This window comes from Poecilia formosa, unplaced genomic scaffold, assembly GCF_000485575.1.
Source record: "Poecilia formosa unplaced genomic scaffold, Poecilia_formosa-5.1.2 Scaffold108, whole genome shotgun sequence".
Taxonomy (NCBI): Eukaryota; Metazoa; Chordata; class Actinopteri; order Cyprinodontiformes; family Poeciliidae; genus Poecilia; species Poecilia formosa.
Window position 1 is genome coordinate 299,703 of NW_006800047.1, and position 20,544 is coordinate 320,246.

The window sequence follows — 20,544 nt, forward strand, 5'->3', positions numbered from 1 at the left end:
GACTGACCCGGCCGAACCCTCCTGGACTCTGCGCTGCTGCCCCACGTGATCCTTCTTTTTTTTTATTTTCTCCCTCTACCCCCTCTGATTCAAACACACACACACGCACACTAACACACACGAAAACACACACACTAACACACGCTCACCCCTGCTTCCGAGTTGGCTTTCGTGAGAAGCGGTGTCATTTTAACCACATGGTGATGGGATCATCATCAGGCTTTGCACGCACACAAGCAGAGAGCAAGAGAGAGAGAGAGAAAGCGAGAGAAAAAAAGGAAGGATGATCTACGCAGACACACATTCACACAGAAGTACAGTTTGGTTTTGCTGTATTTGGGTTTTGGTGAGGACTAAAATAACGCACGCCTTAAACCCAACACAAGATCGCTCTGTGTTTGTCTCACAGTTGACATCATTGTGTTTTTATAAGGTTTCAGACGTTTGAAGTTGCTATTTAAAAGAACACTGAGTTCACTGTACTGTATTTTAAACTTGGCTTTTTCATTTTGACAATTATTTTAATTATACAATTATTTCATTGTTATTCTGGCAGCAAGTTTAACACAGCAACAGCTGATGCGTACATGCATGGATGTTCAATTTTAACGTTTACATTTGAAAACAGAAAAAAAACATTTTGTTGTTTAAGCCACTGTTATTGTGGAAGAAAGATTTTAAATTCTACTGTTGCCACTGCTGCACAGCTAGCTAATACAGGAAGTTAGAAAAGAACCAGTTAAAAACTCCCGTGAAACATTCATTCAAAAATAGACATATGTATCTTTTTCTTTCATATTTTTCTGATTGTTGCCCAGCTAAAACCAAATGCCTGTTTTCTGTTTACATACAAGATAATCATACAACTGCAGCACAGCTAGTCCCAACAGGAAGTTAGAAAAGTAGCAGAGGGAAACTGCTGTCAATGCTTCAAAAATAAAAAACTCACAGCGTTCTTCCCGTTTAGCAGATTGAAGCTGAAAATAAATTTCCACTTTATGTTTACATGCAAGGTAGTATTTCCTTCGCAGCACAGCTAGCAACTACAGGAAGTAACACTCTAAAATTGAAAAAATAAAGCTTTTTCACATTTATTTTTGTTTTTCTGTGCTAACAATTACCTAGATAATTACTTGAGGAAATCAGAACCGTCTTCCTCTCGCGCTGAAGTCTGTCATCTTGTTTGATTTCTAGTACGACATTGAGACTTGTCTGTCATGGTAAATGTTACCTTTCTGTGACTATCAGAGGTGAGCTGTGCCTGCTTTCGACTAGGAAGACACTCTCCCACAAGGTCGTGACACTGCTAAAGGAACAAACAAGGGAAGAAAACCATATAAACTGGAGGCAAAAAGTGTTTTTGTTGAGCTTTTATTTACATTTTCCTGCTCCGATTCAGACTGAAAACGACTGAAACGTTAAATCTCCCTCCTCGCTGTGTTTGTAGCGTTCCCTCTACGGGGAGCATGGACGTGTGGGCTTCAGCTGGCAGCTCTTCACGTGCAGAGAGCAGAAAGTAATCCTGATATTCACAGCAATGGTCTCTTTAGTGAGGGCAGGGAGGGTCAGTGTTTGTTTATCCTCAGAAAATCTCTTTAGATGCTTGGGAATTAACCACACACACATGCATATATGTTGCTATATGTACCCATGTACACTCAAAGGATCACGCTAACCACAGATGCCAAAACACAGTGGCGACTGAGTGACGTCTGCAGTGCAATCCCAAGCTGGCGTGACTGTCGCCTTCCTTCATCAACATTTTTTTCAGCAAGTTTGCGTGATCCCACCATCATTTTTGCCAAGCCCCCTCCGTCCCCTGACGTCTTACAGCAACTCATACTTCATATTTCACACAGTACTGCACATGTTCCCTGCTGGGCCAGAGCAAAGGGAGCATATGTCCTTCCTTCCTGCGCTACTTGAAGTGATCGAACAATGTGTTGCAAGTACAAAGAGACAAGACCGTGAGCAGAAACAATCACGGGTCTGTCATAATCACACGCAGAGGTAGAGTTCACACTCAATACCTGAAAAAAAGGGTTTTTTTAAAATCGTTTTTCTTCACTGTGAAAGTCTAGACGTGCTGTTCAAGTTTTGCAGGATATTATATTTCACTTGGGGGAAGAAAAAAAAAAGCTTTGAAAATGTTTTAACAATTTTTTTGTTGTAGCGTAAGAAGTAGCTGCATTTTCATTGCAAATGTTAGTGAATCTTTGTTTATGCTCTTCGAATGTCGAGAAAACACAACTTTGCAACTGTGGTGATTCCATTAAATATGAAATTAAATTAAACTCACACGTGAATAAGCTTGTTCACATGATAAGTTGTTAAAACTCACAACAGCAGCGGATTTATACAGCCGCATGAGATTATATTCATGATTCAGCCATGGATTCAACACCTTCGAATGACGCACGACTTTTTATGAACTGTGCGATGCTGTGAGAGCTCTGGTTGAGCCAGCTGCAGATTGTCAAACAATAAAAAACAAACTAAAAAACCCTAATACCCACTAAAAAGACTACTTCCTGTTGCTGTCTTCTTCGTGGTTTTTGCCAGTAGTAACATCCGACTGTTGATCATGTGGCTCGTTTGGTGTGAAAAAAGATTTTGTCGTTGCAGTTCTTTGAACTACAACTGCTGAAAAACCACCTCATCCCAGCGCAAAAACTCTTTACCGAAAATTGACGTGTTTCCATTAAGCAAATTTATTTGTGTAATTTCAGTTTGCACAGTTCTATGGCTAATGGGGACTCAGCTAATAACATGGATCTCTGTCACTCAGTCACTTAGACAAAAAAAGAGAGATTCAGAAAAGCCACTATTCCTAAAGCGCATTGTTAATCGATGGTGGTGGAAAAAAAAACAAAAAACAGGAACGCAGTGAGAACAGGCGAACGTACAAGTTAACTGCAAGTTTGTTTTCTGTCATTTTTTTTATATTTTACTTTTACGAACACAAGTCAAAATTAAAGAAGAGATAGGCTTGTGTGGCTCTAGCAGCTGAGCCTTCACGTAAAATCAAATGTTTCTGAAGTTGTTCAGACCTTTTACCACAGAAATGTGTGCTTAAATAATGTAAGTCAGACTTCTGTTTGATCATAAATGATGCTTTCCTTACAAATATATGGGGAAAGCTTGACATGATATAAAGCTGTAGTAATAGGAGCTGTAAACGAAGTTTAGTTTTTAGTTTTACCTTCGTGTGAATACGCATGTCCCACTCACCTGAATTTGCTGCCTCGCCACAGTGGGACAATAAAGGATTTGTCTATTCTATTCTTTCCTTTTATATTCTAAGATTAAGGTGAGGAAAAGTAATGTTGTAAATTAGAAGCATAATAAGTCGCCACAGATACTGTAAACTTGGTTCGTACAGGAAACACAGCCAGCCAAATGCTGTACTTTGTCTCTGATTTCTGGCTTTATTGTGGTCACACTGACATACACACGTACATGTCTATGTATACCAAGATCCTATAACATATGGCATATATTAACTGTTCCCTTCCCATAACCCTAACCAACAGAATCTGCATTATCTTAACCTTTCCCATCATCCAAGAACCGTAATAAAAACTTTGATCATCAAGCAGCTCTTTGAACTCGTGTTTTAGTTTTTTTGGCCCTTATGAGGCAATGAAACCCCACAAGTATAATGAAGACAAAAAAATAATAAAAATACTCAACACACAGACACACACACAGACACACACACACACACACACACACACACACACACACACACTGAAAGCCAGCATGGAAACATGATACCTCGACTTTGTCTTCTGAACGACATGATAATAGCCGCCATGCATAAAACATGATTAACATTATGGCTGGCACTTGATCCCTCTGAACCTCGGGTACATTAAACACCTTGCGCCCCTTTAATTACACACTGCTTGGCCTTTCAGTGTCTTCATAGACAATGTGTACAGATATGTCAAGTTCTCCTTGGCATAAACTGAGTCCTGAAACCAGTGGATCAACGGACTGGAATTTTTTTAAGCTTAGGGATGTACGTTATGTCGTCATGAACGTCGGTACTGGACGATGTTTGTCATTTTTTAGTATCCCGTCACCTTCCTGAAATAATGGCCAAAGTCATTTTTGGCCAAACGTTTTTTTTTTTTTTTTTTGCCTACATCATCTTTTGGCAAAACAGATAATTCACCATGTCAAAAAGTATCATTTATCAGATTACATTTTGGTGGATAAAACAAAAAAGATGTACTGACTGAGGTGAGAGATGATGTGGTTATTTTACATCTTGTGATGTCATGCTTAAAGCGGATTGTTGGGAAGAGTAAAAGCTTCTTAAAGAGACAGAGCCCCAATTTCAAAGTCTCAAATTGCAAAATTTCTTTTAAGTCATATGTGATATGTATGATTTAAACAACTGCAGGTAACATACTTACATGATTGTGCTGTAAATCAGCACTATGTGGCTGGAAAATTCATAATTATCACCCTTTATATATTTTCAAAGATTATCATAGTTTAGTGTAACTAAATGTCGTTTTATGACTTCTGTAATTATCTACCAACAGGAAGTTGGTCAGACGTATTTTGGTATAATCCGGGTTCATATCTGTCATATTTCATAAGCTTAGACTGACACAATTAGGACTGTGAAAGATAATAACCAACCAGGCCTTTACTCTGAATTTCAAGTTCAGATTTCTTATCTGACTAACTGCTAAGTGCTGATAATATGATGTGGAGTTTTGGGGAAAACATTTGTGTCGAATTTGAAAGTCATGGGCTGAATGCAATTTTTTTAATATGCAGTCTTAGATTCAAACGGCGTTTCCCCCAAAACATTTACAAATGATAGTAATTTCTCACAATTTTTGACTTTAATCTAACAAGAGGAACATTTACTACTGCAGAACTTTGTCAGGCGATGATGTTGCAACTTTTAGACAATCTGTTCCGTTGGCGACTTTCTTACAGGGTGGCGCAAATCAAATTAAATCATCGTGTATTTTGAACCTTTTCATTGTTATCCATTTGAAAATGTATCAAAATAAAACATAAACATAAACTGAATGGGGAGCAAAAGAGTTCAACTGGTTAATGAATGTTGAAGGAGATGTTTGAAGCAGGGCCTCAGTTAAATTAACTTACTAACGTTCCTCTTCATCTTTCTCAGCCATTTTTCACGTATCATATTCGGAACATGCATTAATAGCGTATTGAAACATATGCACATGCATATTTTTTGTATTTATTTTAGTAAAATTGCTCCATTGTAACATCACATGAACTTTATAGTTTTAACGAAGACTTTATTGTAATTAAGGTCTAATAGTTTCCAGACTGCTTGTAAAAGCTTAGATTGTGTGTGCAGTTGTAGAAATGCTGCGTTTTGCTTTGGCCAGCTGGATTTGCTTGAATGCAACTTTTATGAAGCAATTTAGTCTTTTTGAGAGAGCAAGAGGTCACAACCTTACAGACCTAAGCAAGGATTCAAGGGAATGATATTTATAGAGTTACTTGCATTTCCTAGCACTGAAATTTATTATAAAACTAGAGTTCAAAGGAAAAAAAAAACATAAATGATTGTAGTTTATTTGCATTAAAAGCTGAAACCATGGTGATGTTAATTTGCATGTCTGGTTGACATAAGTTGGTTTTTCTCTTGTAGTTTTTGGTCTGTCTACATCTCATATCCCTTCCTTCCTCTCCAAAATAAAATAAAATAAAAAAAACTATTGCAAATTGGATCCGCATCTAATTTTATTAAATTCAAAGATTGCCAGCAGGAAACCACCTAAAATCAAGCGGTGATATCAAATTTTTCACAAAACTTACAGAAGAATATTAAAACAGGTATGTTCCAAATAAAAGAAGCAAAGGAGAAAAAGAGAGAAACTTAAGCGCACCAGAAATTATGCAACAAATTTTCCACTGAGCTCAAACTATACAACCTCTTTGTGTTTTTTAGTGTGCCCATTTTTTTCCCTCTCTTTCTCTCTCTACATGCAGTTTGTGTGAATCCGTTGCCTTTCAGCCCACAGACAGGATTGTCGCTCTCATCACCATGAGTCACGAGGGACGCCGTATCCTGAGTCCGGCCTTGCAGGACACGCTGTTCGCGGTCGAGGTCGTAACTGGTGGAACGCGCTCGCGTCTCCAGCGACAGACTCGCAAACTTGTTTATGCCTCGTTTTAGAAGGATCTCTCTCTTTCTCTCTCTTTCTCTCTCTCTCTCTCTCTTTCCCGGGTTCTGGCAAATAAAAATTCTTTTCTTGCCTAATTGGCTCGCGTCACGCAAACCCGAGCCTTGGATGCGACTCCTAGTGTGTCAGCGAAGGGTCTCCAGCCATTAGCGTTGAGTTAGTTTTTCTAATTGTCTGTGTAAGTATTGCACCACATCGGGTCTGCGCTGTGGTTCGTTTTGCCAAGGCTCGACAAGGCAAACATAAGGAGTGTTTAGACAGACTTAGAGCACCTCGGCTCCATCAATCACTATTTCGGCGGATTCGTTGGAAAGGCGACAGACGAGATTATTTGCGCCCCCCCCCCAAAAAAAAAACAAAAACAAATATCTGTCGCGCCGGTGGTGCTTTTCATAGTAGCGCCGAGGTGGCTTTCAAAATCGGATCGGTGTAAAACTTTCACAACGACGGGCCGTGCAATCAAACCGCATACAGTAGCAGAGTGGAGAAGCTGCCATTCAAGTCTGTTTTGCTCGAGGCCTCGAGTTAGTCGGCATATTAGTCGTGTAGAACAACAGAAGCAAGCGCCTCCGCCTGCCAACTAAAACAGAGAAGTGGAAACAATAGAGTTTACATCTCCACTTTTTGTTCTGCGTGATCCCATTTGTGCTGTCATAATATCACTTCCTTTCTGCTTCGGCATCTCAGCGCACAACAAAAGCCTTTGTTGTTGTTGTGTTCAGGAATCAAATTTTCTATTTAGATTTTTTTTCCCCCTCCAACTCGCCTCAGAGATTAGGCTTTCCCTCTCAGGTCCACATGCACACTCTAACCCCCCTTCATCCCAGCAAACATCACTCACTCGCATCATAATCTACTCAGAAAGATGCATATTTGTAATTGCTGGCCAAAAAAAAAAAAAAAAGTACTGTTCGTGGATGATGTTTTGTCAACAGACCAGGGGGGGAATGTCTCTAAATCGTTTCATCCCTTGACGTGTAACCATGTCACAAGGGGGAAACGAAGCATTCTCATCCGGAACAATATGGGAAAGATTAGAAAAGCACAACTCGGTATTAATACTGGTATATAGGCTGATTGAGGATTGAGTCAGCTGCAACTGCAGCAGAGGAAAACCAGTGGAAGCGTCTGAGTGTTTCTCTCAAGAGAAGAGCACAATTTAAAAAACCTCTTATTTGTGAAACAAGAAGGCAGTAATGGTCGGATTTGAACCGGCCAACATCCGGACATTTGATCTGTGGCACAATGAAGCACAAGCTCGAATTACTAGCGCGGGGCTTAACCTTTCCTTGCGAATCGACCATTGAGAACTTGCCAGAAGTCATCAATATTTAACAGCTGTTGCTATTATGAAATTCTTTATGGGTTAATGTGGCTTGCCGGCTTGCACGCAAGGCCTTGGCCGCCTTCCAGCAGCCTGTCAGGAGGAAGGGGGGGGTAGATTGACAGACGGCTCGCTCGCGTGACAAGCAGCCCTTGATCAGCCAGCTCCTCTCTCTCTCTCTCTCTCTCTCTCTCTGAGAGTATTGCTCTCTCCACTGTGGATTTCCTGTGCCTGCAGAGAGAGAGAGAGACGTACGCAGAGAAGAGTGGTGAGGGAAGAGGCGGGACTAGGCAAAGGAGGTGGCACCAAGCCAGTCGAATCTCAACACACACACGCACGCACACACACATGCATACAGTAGTCTTTACACGCATGCTATTACATGTTGTAGCCTTGTAGGAGAGGAGGAACTGCTGTGCCGCACGGCGTCATGCGTGTTCAGGACGAAAACATTTCTCCGGAAAATGTACACGCAGCCAAGAGATGGCACCCATGCTGCTTCAATTATTGTCATTTTACAAGACGAGGAGGGGAGAATTAATAGAAAACATGAGTCAAAGTGAGCAGGGGGCCTCCACTGCACCGTAAAACTGGCTGCTGTTTAACTTCGGATTTGGCCGGTTTTCCCTCGGTTTGGTTCTCTGATCGGGTAACCTGCAGGTCGTGCCAATGAAAAATCTGACTTTTATTTGAAACCTTTTCATTAAATGCATCAGAACTAAGAATTCCCAATTTTTCAGGACTTTTTACACACTAGGTTTCAAAATGTCCTTTGAACTTCTTTTTAATTTAGTCTAATAAAGCTAACAGTAGGGAAACAGCCTCTGGACGGGGATGATCTTGTATTTCCTTCATTATTGTCATTGGATTCTAAACTAGCACCTCCATCATGAAACTTGCAGTGTTTTTATTTTTTTATTTTTTTTATATTTACAGTGGTCCAGGCTTAAGGAAAAAAACAAAGTTATTGACTATAAAGAAAAGCCTGATGGCTGCAACTCTGCTATTCTTCTGATGTTGCTTTCTTTTGTCTCTTAAGTCATTAACTCTGAACATTCACTAATAATTTAGTGAATTATGTATGTAATGTATGTAAAAAAAACAAAAAAAAAACTGCATCAGCCAACACTGTCTCATATTCACTGTTAGCATTATTGTAAATGAAGAAAATGTCTTTTTAACTAGATCAGCAAAATAGAATAGACTGTATGTAGAACTGCAATGTTTAGCTGTGCTATGCTACTGAAATCAGAGGGAAATAGTGATGAAATGACAACAAACTGCAGCTGTGCAGCCAGAAAAGACAAATTTGAAGTAGCCAGCACCATCAACAGGTGTCACGTCTCAAGTAAATTCTGGAAATTGATCAGAAAAAGTGATGCTTAAGAAAAAAAAAAGTTGTAAATCTTAATCATGGTGCAATTTTCACTCATAAAATAGTGCAGTGCTTCACGATAATAATAAAAAATCCAACATTAAAGTCAAGAACTTTTATAACTTTATTATTATTCACCATAATAATAGTATCACTTGCACTCATTCTCAACAGCTCTTTTTTTTTTTTTTTTTTTTTTTGACGTTGGCAAAATTATTTCCCTCTCTTTTGTCTCTTTAATCCGCACCGTAAAATCATCTAAGTACCTTCTCGTTTTTCTGTCGGCTGCGTTTCTCTGTGTTATTGTCTTTTTCAGCTACTCTTGGTTTTACAGGAGGAAGTGGCTTTAAAAAGAGGGGATGTTGAAAACAGGCAAACACAACCACACTGTGCTCTTTGCTCATCTGTTGGCCCTGCGGCCGCGCTCACCTCTCCCCCTGGAGGCTTCAGGAGCAAACAGTTCGTTGGGAGCGCCAGCTCGCTGGCAGAGAGCAGGAGGTTCTGAAACTGGAGTGGCGCGTCTGGAACTGATAAAGAAGACTTTTATTTTTTTTTTTTTCCATTTGCTGTGAAAAAAGTTCATGCATACTTATGGGTTTCTTGCCCTTTTTTCTTTTACTTTTTGTCTTACTTGCATGTTTCGTGTCATCAAACTGACCTGAAAATCAGACGCTATAGGAAACGAAAAGTAGTTTTCAGACAATAATTGGATTCGCAAAGGCAAAAATGTATGGTGAAGAGTCTTGGTCTGATATTATGATTTGATTTTGATGAGTTTAACAGACAACCCCAACCCTATAAGAGGGTAAAATACCTTTTCACTTTACACGTAAGAAGATATTTCAACCCAGTTATTAATTCAGATCAAACAAGCAAAATGCTTGATAACTCCCCACCCAAAGTTCTCTCTGAGCAGCCCTTTGTCGGCATTACCGTAAAAATGAAGTCAGAGCGTAACCTAATAATTGGATGGTGGTCTTGATATTCGGTACGCTCAGTGGAAAGACGGCTCTGGCCGACCGAAGGAACCAAACACTTCAAGCCTCACCCTTTTGGCAGCTTCCACATCCCTGTACTTGTCACTTTTTTTTTTTTTTTTTACCTAACACCCAGTCCTCACACAGCACCCATAAACGCCTCACCATTACCCACTCTGTTTTCATTTTCGGACCAGAGACGGAGAAAGTTCCAGGCAAAGAAAAGCAAAGCCGAAGACGTTAGCGGGCGAGGAATAAAGCCCGCATTGTTGGCAGGGGAAGTGCCGGTGCCGATAATTAATCATCCCGAGTGTTTGTCTTTCCTGACGTAGCATCCTCTCCAAGAGCCGCCATAAGAGGGAAAACAAAAATATATGAGGCGTTGAAAGGGGGGGAAATAAAGACGGTCATTAGACTCATTTCCCCTCCGCAATGGTTTCCACTGGTTGGATGATATTCTGGTGATTGAACAGAAGGATTTTTCTGTGGGACGGCCGTCTGCAGCTGTTTGTTTGTATGTGTTCTCACTTAGTGGAGGTGATGACAAAACGATTAGCACAAGCACCGGCTTTCAGGCTGTCTGTGCGTTTCATGGGCTGCGTTTCAGCTTAAGAAAGAAACGATTACTTGTGGTGGAGAAAAGAAAAAAAAAGAGTCCAAACAAAATGTATGGATGCACGAATCTCTTTTTGCACCAAAATAGGTTGATCACCCTTTATACAAAGCTGAGCAAAGATAGGGTGGAGAGAATGAAGCAATGAAGTAGAGTTCGAAGGGGGAAGGGATGAACACAGTAGAAGGTCAAGGGTGATGAACTGAAGCCGTAATGAGGTTGTACGTTGGGGGTGGTGGCGTCGGGAGGGGTTGGTGGAAACATTAGAGGACATATTGGCGTGGAGATCATAATGGTTTTCATAATGTAGATGGAGGTATGTGGGGATGTGAGTTGCGTGACTGATCTGTGCTTGCTACAACGAATGATGGATCAAAGGGCTGATCTGTCGGAGGGAGCCACATGCCCCACCGACCGAACAGCCACAGGACAGACACGCAAACATGCCTCCAAACATGCAGTGATGGGAGAGCATGTGACAGTTCAGTAAACCAAACTCTGGAGAGCAGGTGCCTCGCAAAAAGTGTTCATACCCCCTTGAATGTTATCACATCGTTTGACGTTACCAACCGCAAATTGGGAATTCGTGTGACAGATCGACACAAAGCGGCACAAAACTTTGAGATGGAAGGAAAATGAAAGAGGAAAGAAAAAAATCTTTCACAAAGTCTGGCATGTGTTTTGTATTAAGTCCTGTTGAGTCAAGAAAAACACATTTTGCTGCATTTGAAGCTCTAAGGCTTTCAGAGTATGTCTCAACCAGCTTTGAGACTTGACATTTTTGCTCTTTTTTCTTTGAAAATACCTCAGACTCACCTGTCACCATCAGTTTTCAAGCCGTTTTAAGGGTGAACACACACTAGCCCTGTTTAGTCCGCTTTAATATAACTAATTCATTTTCTAGAAGGTCCAGTTTGTGTGAATGTGCAGTTGAACTATAGTGCGAACCAAAACAGCGAACTCTGGTCCGCCTATATACCTAAGTCCCAGTTCGGTTGACGTAAACTCTTCCGTGGTTCACAGTGAATGCTAAGCGGATCGGAGGCCGCTCCCAAAGCAGGAAACGGAACTGTAGCGCAGGGCATTATGGGTAAATACAACCAAATCAAAGGTGTGTGTGTAGCGCAAGCACGAGAAATGGCTTGTCATCTTTTACCAAAGAAAACGAGAAATTCTACAACTGCTAAAAACTGACGACACTCCGTTTGTGTTTATGTTTTGTGTTGGGATCAGTGTCTTCTTCAGAGGTTTTCATGTCATTTACTTCAGTTGTTCTTGGTGCAGCGCCACCACAGGCTTCTCAGAGTAACGCTCTCCATGCCCAGCGTTTCAAGTCAGTTATGGCGGACGGCAAAGTCTTTGGTTGGCTTGCTGTGTAACCCTCTTTCCAACTTCAGATGATGGACCTTTGACGTAACATTTGAAGAAGATCATTGAGCATTAAGACTTTTATAAGGCACTGTCTTGTGCAGGCTTTACTTTAAGAGAGAAAATATCTGTGAGGTTGAGGATAATGAGAGAGTGTTGTGATATTTTAAAGAAAAAAGTAGCCAGAAACAGGTTGTAGTTTTAGTTCTGTAAATTTACATCTGCAAATGTTTGCATTTTCTAAGTAGTCTTAAATTTATAAGTAGTCACTCAAATTCCTCAAACTTTAAGAAGTCTTGTTTGTACTGGATTGGATCCACTATTAATGATCACTTTCAGGCTGAATCACACAGTATTTACTTCAACTACTAAGGATCTGAGGTTAGCTTTGCAGGTTGGGCAGCAAGAACACATAAGTCTGACATCCCATTTGCCCCAAACTTTCTGTGATTGTTGGATGTGCTTTTTTGTGCTTAAGGAACCCTACAAAGTTAGACAAACCCTCAAACTGTTTCCCTGTTTTTAAACTGACCCAACACACTGGCCTGGTGTGGTGACTAGCATTTATGCCGTCCAAAAGGGAGTCTGATACGGGTAATGACTCTGCCACATGTCTGAGAAATGCTCTAGCTCTCCCTTTAATCATTCACAACAGCGCCTTTGTAAACAGAAACATCATTGTCAGTCAGTCATTTTTTGAATTTTTTTTGGCGCCGGCCAGCGTGGGGCTTAAGACAACATCTGCTCCTGCTTGACCGATGTCGACCGACCGACCAACCGAAAAAAACAAAAGCAATGATCTCATTGTTGAGTCTCTTTTGAAGTAATTGATTTCAGTCTCCGTCACATGTGCTGATGTATTTACGTGTTTTCTTTCTGCAGCGAGTCAAGACAAACCCTCCAGGAAGCACATCACCACCCCAGCATCCTCTAACCCTGAACCCAGGAAAGATAGCCTTCCTTTGGGCACCACCATCAATGAAAGCAGCCTCCTCCTGGAAGTAAGAAACCATATGACCCATGTGCGTGTGTGTGTCCTGTGTGAGTGACGTCTGCTTCTGATCGCTTAAACAGAAAGTGTTTTCGGCATACAAGCGCCACGGTTCGGCTCGTTTCGGGCGACAAAATGCTCCGTCATGTCGTGCCATTGCACTTTCTTTCCTTCCCCCCCTGTTGATGGCACCGTCGGTGAACTCGCCCTGCAGTTCACGCACGTGCCTGTAAGAAGATTTGTCTGAGTGAGTTGCCCTGCGGCGCGACCTCCCTCGTGGAGCCGCGGCGTTGCGGGACACACGGTGGGCGACGCGGCTGCGTCGGAGCCGAAGGAGGGCAATGGGAACTTCCACAAGCAGCCGGCGAGGTGCGTGAGAGTCTGTGTGAAGCACATCTCCCCGTCTTGATGCGCTCACGGAGTGTGAAAGCAAGCAGGAGAGATGCGCAGACTCAGTCTGTCTCTTGACGGTCAAAGCAAATTGCGTTTGACAACAAAATGGGACACACCAGGACTTTAACGTAAACACGCATTAGGGGAGACACACAGACAGGCTGATAGATAACACACTACACCGCTTGTTGCTGGTGAAACAGATCAGGAGCACGCTGCATGGGAACTGCAAACACATCAGATCATTATTACACTCTCCATGACCCGCTGGCTCTCAGTGAGGCTGCAAATTATGACGTTGGTCATTTTCCAGCAGGCAGGGATTCAGAGCCCCGTCCTCTGTTAATGTGTTAGGTTCCTCACAGGAACGGTTAACAAAAGACTAGATTGACCGTAATGATGTTCCATCTACTGTTGCGTGACTCAGCTTGGACCGAAGCCCTATGGCAACACCGGGTTTTTACGCAGTGGAGTCCAAACAATCAGATCAGACACGTTTTTTCCCCCTCTTTTAGGCTAGATCGGCAATCTATTACAGAACTTGAAAACTCTACAGAAAAACAAAAATGTGGTGAAGTTCCTTATTTACCAAAGTTTCTGGCAACTGGATTCTGTATGAGTGTACATCATAGAGAAAGTATTCAAATCCTTTCCACTTTTTCATCTCTTTTTTTTAAGTGACAAGCTAACAAAAATAGTGCAAAACCAAAGTGGAAAAATCTGAAATTTGCCTTTAAAAGTCATTTGATTGGTAAATAGAGGCCACCTGTGTGTAATTTAATCTCAGTCTAAATCCAGATGGGAAGGCCACAAAGGTTTGTTGGAGAACATTAACGAACAAACAGCGTCACAAAGACCAAGAAAAACAGCAGGCAGGTCAGACAGACAAATGTGGAGATGTTTAAAGCTGGGTTAGGTTATAAAACAATACTCCGGGCTCTAAACGCCTCACAGAGCTCTGGCTGTTGTTTGAAACAGGGAAGAGTGTGTCAACGCTGCAGCCCAAAGGCAGCAGCCAAGAGGCCTGAGATAACTTTGGGAGCAGAAGAGATCCAGGTGAAAGACTTTGTTAGTTTAGATTGGGCCCAGTTCTAGCCCACAGGCACACAGTGTTGATCCAACCCAATTGGTTAACTCAACATCTTTTTTTTAAATTATGATTTTACTATTTTAGATTTTAATCTGCTGTTTAAGTAAACGGTGTAGCTTCTTCCCTTTATTTTTTTGCTTTTCTTTAACATGTCCCGGCTCCATTTTTTTTGCTTGTTGTAACCGCAGAGTGAGTCAAGTCAAATCTTCTGGGATGTGTGGCTCAATCTGAACTCTACAGTTTGTTGTCTTATTATTTTTAATTTTTTATCATTTATTGTGAACAATTTATTATCATAAGAATTTTGATTTCTTGTGGTCTCCATCATTTTTTTTTAATTTTTTGTCAAACTGTTATTTACACTAAAATTATTTGACTTTCTCCGGTGTTTGTTCCACAAGACAGTCAATAAATATCACTAAATTGAAAAATATGATCAATTACCGTTACTGTGTTCAGTTTAGTGATATAAATCAAGCTTCTTTAAGGTAAATGACTTCCTGAAGAAGCCTGTTTCAGACAGGAATGTCTGCAGTGCAACTAACGCTGTGCCATAAATCTACCTTACAAAAGAAGTAATTGTTATTCTATCATTAATAGCACCACAAAATATTGTGATAAAATCCTAGGTCTTTATTAAGCATTCCTACTTGACAGGACAACCAATACGAAGCTGGCTTTTATGGAAAACAGGCGAGAAGAAAGTCACTGTTGAAAGAAAACGATAAAAGCTCCTATTTGCCGTTTGCTGCATGACGTAACAGATAAAGCAAACACAAGGGGAAACTGGACATTTTTCTCTATGTAGCGCCACAACTTTTAAGATGTTGAAAGTTAAAGTTTTTAGTTTCTCTTGGGGGCTGTCTGTAGTTGCAGATATTTTGTGCCGCGGGACAGCAACAGGTGTTTCCACTACCTAAAAGCTTCAGGATCCAAGAAACTGAGGGAAATGATGAGAAAAACATATAAAAACGGCACTATGTGTAGCGTTGCCAGTGTTAGTACAGTAGTTTTTTTTTTCCTGACTTCTGCAGCTCTGCAGTTTTCACATAACTGTGGACAAGTGGAACATAGTTAGTCGTTCTTGGCATTTGTGTTTTATGTAAAACACGATGCAAACGCAATTCTGTGTCCCTTAAACCAGCGAATCTCCACGTTTTGTGCTCAAACACGGGAACAACGACTGCGCTGCGCTCATCTGTGATAAATTTGCCAGTAGAAATGTATCACAATTACCTTTTTTGTAAAGCTAATTGAAGTAATCAGTAGAAAAAATATGTATTAGCTTTTATTGCCCAAATACGCCGTTTCAGGTTAAAAGATCCTGTTTGTTCCAGAAAAATAAAACTGCCAGAGCCCTTCAGGGTTTTATTGCTGCATTTATTGCAGGATTTCAGTGACTTGGAGGACACAAGGGAAAAAAGTGCATCACTGAGTACATAAACTTGCGTGCGACCGACATGAAAAAAAAGCTGACCTCTTTTTGGCCCCTGTAGGACTTCATGAAAACAACATGGCTTTCCTCTATATACAGTATATGCTCACATCTATTGTTTGAATGAACAATCACAGAGATGAGCGTCGGCAGAAAAACTTGTCGTTTTAATCATTTAAAAGGTCATTCTGACTGAAATATCGGAACGTTTTCACCTGCGGAGCTGCGTTTTTTATCCCACAGACGCCAGAAATGTTTACATTTCCGCCACAGGCGCATCGGATCACGATTAAAGTCACTGTTTTCATGCACACTTATTAAATCTGGCTCTGGCGTTCTGTTTCTGGATGATATTACGAGCGCTCCAAATCCCTTGAAATTAGGAATCTTAAATATGTTAAGCTGCATTCAGTATTTATTCGTTCTTCCAAAAATGTTCACAGTCGTGTGTTTTGAGTGGCTGCCAGAGCAGTCGGTGCCTCTGTGTGTGTGTGTGTGTGTGTGTGTGTGTGTGTGNTGTGTGTGTGTGTGTGTGTGTGTGTTTGGGGTCAGCGGGGGGACATGTGCCAGCAGTTGAACTTGTCAAACATCGTCTGCATCAACGCGACCGAGCACCTATCTCCCATCCTCCCACCGCCCGGCTCCTCACTCTCGTCGCGCTCATCCCGCTTCCGGACACGATCTTCTTTAATTACGATGCCGCAGTCCGGACATTTTTCTGGGTAACGGCTTTCACAGTCCACCTCTCAGTGCATCATGAGCTCTACGGCGCGAAAGGAGAGCGATCAGTTCAGTGAGTTCACAGGCCGAGTTGTGACGGAGTGTGTGCAGTGGAATGGCGTCCCCTGTGGATGGTTATCAGATCACTGTAAGGTGTTTGTGAAAGGGGGAGGAAACTGTGGGAGTGAGTGTGAATTTAGTGACCATGAGGATGTACTCCATGTAGAATACCTCCCCCCTTTCCCTCCCAACACACACACACACACACACACAGATCCGAAAAGTCCTGCATATTCTCGCTGTAAAACAGAGGTGACAGACTCTGGCAGCAGCAGTCACGCAAGTCAGCCGGTCCTGCTGTTGTCACGCAATCCAAGCCGCACAGATGAGAGGACCCCTTCCACATATCCTTTCTGTAACTTCTTTCTTTTCCCTCTTCTGTTTGGGTTTTTCCTCGTACCTTTTGCTTCCCTCTCCATCCGCACATTTGACTGAAGCCGCCACATTGTTTATGTGCAGCATTCCTATTTGATCAGCTTTCATCTGGCTGCTCAAACAAACCAAACAAAGATGAACTTTCAACAACAGCAGAAAAGAAATGTGTTTTGCTTTTGGAGACTTACTCGCATTTATTTATTTGTTTCACAAGACCAAAACGATCACTTTAGTTTTAAGGTGAAAGGCTTTGTGTCTGTTTCAGCCACGTTGACAGTCACTTCACTAGTACAGCACGCCTAGATGCCAACAGAGACGACTTTATTTTTCCCCAAAGTAAAACAACTTCAGAAACAACATGGGTTTCTTTTGCCTACTCTTCAACCTGACCTTCTGTGTTTAATTTTCACTATTGTTGACATTGTATTGTTTGGATGTCCTACAGTGCCAAAAATCATGTAAAATAGGATATTATAAAATTAAGAGACCACTTAAAATGATCATTTCTCTGATTTTACTTTTTGTAGGTATATGGTTGAGTAAAATGAACATTGTTCTTTTATTCTAAGAACAACAAAGGATTCATTATTATTATTATTATTATTATTGTTATTATTATTATTATTGACGTATCTAGACGATTGCAGATTTCTTTTCCATTATGGCCAGCAAGATTAATTATTTGTCATTTATTATGTTTTGGGACATTTGGAACTCTGTACCTTTGTTTCATTTTTACTGACTCTTATGAAGACTTTCATACATTCATGAAAAGAAAATGTCTAATGAATTTGTGCTACATTTAGCATCTAGCTTCAAAGAAACATTTTGTACTTTAGTTCCTTTAGGTCACAATAAATAAATAGAGAAATAAATGTACTTATTGCTCTTATGTTTATTTACTGCATGAATTTACAATTTCTGTGTGTGTGTGTGTGTGTGTGTGTGTGTGTGTGTGTGTGTGTGTGTGTGTGTGTGTGTGTGTGTAGTCTCTAACAGGCTTTGCCTTGGTGGTGAGCAGTGATGGCATGGTTTTTTATGCTTCCTCAACCATTGTGGATTACTTGGGTTTCCATCAGGTGAGTTGAAAGTCTTCATACTTATATACACATAATACATAAATCATATGTTTCAAATTAGAAACGTATGAACAGTGGCCGAGGTTTTCGTCGCATGTAGGCTGTGGAAATTGAGATTAAACAAATCCATATTCAAAATAACGAAGCTGCCAGGTGTGTGGGAAAGGATTAAGTGCTCAATGCTAATAATGTAAAGAACTACCATTGGCTTGGGATTATGTGTTTTATGGGAATATGGGGAAAAAAAACATTGAGGTAACAGAGAGTTTACTAATAAAAAGAACACCGACTGAACACAATTTTTGATCAAACAAATGAAAATCAACCATGTAGAAATGTTCTGGTGTGTTTTCACCGTCAGTATGTACCAGAAAGCCTTTCTTCCACCCTGACACTCTTTGGATGCCTGCGCGTGAATCACCCCACAATTTAACATTCTCCCTTTCTGGTGTCAACACTGGCTATCCCATTCCGTCATGCTAACGCTACCACCCTCCTCTAAAACGATAAACAAATCGCTTTTCAGTGTTGAAATCTCTCTTTTGTCCGCAGGCGGTCGACATATAAACCACTGTGGTCTGAGACACTCTGCCTCACTTTATCTACGTGTCGGTCTGCATTTGTGCAAGGTTCATTATGGAAGACAAGCTTTGAGAGAACTGCATAAAAAGCTGATACTAAATTTAGGAAGTGTCATGATCCTTTGTGCCAATAATATTTGAGTATTTGTACTCAGGGTTAAATTGTGAAAAAGGACAGTTCAGAATTATTTATGTAGTTATACAAGCAGTAACGGGTCAGAAATGAAGTGAAGCGCTGGATTCTGGCTGGATGCTCTGAATATCTTTGCTCACACGTTCTTATCAACAGTTTTATCATTTGGTTGTTGCATTATGCTATTTGGTTATCCAAATTTTCCATCTTGCGGAGGCGTAAAGCTGTCCGAACAGTAGCGCTAAACGTAAAGTGCTCCCATAAAAGACAACGCTGCATTGTTTTCACACACATTTCAGGACAAAATCAAATTCTGAGAATCTTTTTAACCAGTTCTTGAATTAGAGTTCAGATTCCACTCCCAGACGCAGCTTGTGCAGCAAAACTAAAGTGATCTCAATAATAACCGTCTTAAAATAATGGAATAAATCTTTTTTTTTTCTTCTTGCCAAAAGTGATATTTGTACATAAATCAACTTTTGGCAAAAAAAAAAAAAAAAAAAAGGATTCATGCCATTAATTTATTGTGGTGGCGATATTATAGCTTAGAGAGAATTAAAACATCAAATCTTCAGTTTTGTACCACTTTTCACACAGGAGTTCAGCGTTCGCCCAACCGATTATTCATATTTATTTATGTCGTTACTCCATTAAAAGCTGAAATGAAAACATATTTTTTCTCTCAAAACGCACTTTTAAATTTTGTGTTTCAATGTTTAATTTACATTTTGCTTAAGTCTATGTGTTAAATGTAAATAATGGCAAATGCTACAGCTAACATTACAAACTGTAATAAATCACGTTAGAAGCAGAAGGAATAACTGCTGGTCTCGTTTTAGATAAAACAATTAAAGATCATTTCCAAAGATTTCGTCCTTAAATCTTTATAAGCTGTGTCGGCTGACAGGACATTCTGCAACCTGCCATGCAGATGGACTGCGAATTGAACATTAAAATACAAATTAAATTGTCAAACTCCCGTCACGTACAAGCGGCTCTTTGTTTTGGCGGTGCGGTCGCGGTGGTGTGACAGTTCACTGGCCCTGATGTAGTCGTTCCACATGGGTATTTTTTCATTAGAGAAATGCAAAAATGCGTGTTCAATTGAAAGAGACAAGGTATTGACACGCAAGGACATGAAGGAGAGCCGAAACACCGCAGCACGCAAACCACATTCATGAGTATTTGTTGGTGATCAAAAGGTTCCATTTCCCCACATTTAGGCCTTGAAAATGAGACACTCCCACTCCTCCAAACACACACACACACCTACACACGCACACACACACACACGCACACATGCCCTACACACACACATACTTTCCTTGACAAGGCCTCAAACAAACACGTTGCACCAGTTTGGGCCCATAACTGTAGTGAGAGGACACTTATTAATATACCACAGAAAAAACAAAGAAAAGAGAAGGCTCCACTGAGTGGCACCACAACAAAAGCCCCAGAGAGAGGCAGAAAACATTCACTGGTCTTTGATCCAATTTGTTGCTGGAGCAGTTAGCCTTTGAAGGTCAGTTAAAACATCACTTACTCTCCCCTTCTTCTTTTTTTCCCCCTCTTTCTTTCCCTCTCTGCATGTTTCTTTACGAGACACAAAAACAATAGTCACTCGATCCGTCTGTGCGCCCGAACGCCAGTAGGGAACCGCAGTCCGCGGGGCCAAGTGCTTTGCGAAGACGGTGGGAACAGATTGTGTTTTCAGAGGCAGGCGATCAAAAACCCTCGCGTGCCACCGCCATGGAAATTCTTGAGAGAGGGCGGGGGTCGAGGGAGAGAAGGGAAGAGGAGAAGGTTGAACGTTACTGCGAGGAATCTGTCAGGGAA

At 40.9% G+C, this 20,544-nt stretch overlaps 1 protein-coding gene across 2 annotated transcripts in view; it reads left to right on the forward strand.

Annotated features, from left to right (window-relative positions):
* ahrra (aryl-hydrocarbon receptor repressor a) overlaps positions 1-20,544 on the forward strand; it is a 79,125-nt gene that overhangs the window by 48,377 nt on the left and 10,204 nt on the right. Inside the window, exons 4-5 of one of the 2 annotated variants that reach the window (XM_007559843.2) lie at positions 12,731-12,849; positions 17,902-17,991. In XM_007559843.2, coding sequence (XP_007559905.1) covers positions 12,731-12,849; positions 17,902-17,991 — 209 coding nt within the window. Of the gene's footprint in view, positions 1-12,730; positions 12,850-13,949; positions 14,289-17,901; positions 17,992-20,544 lie in introns of those variants that run through there. The other variant, XM_007559844.2, reaches the window with a different exon arrangement.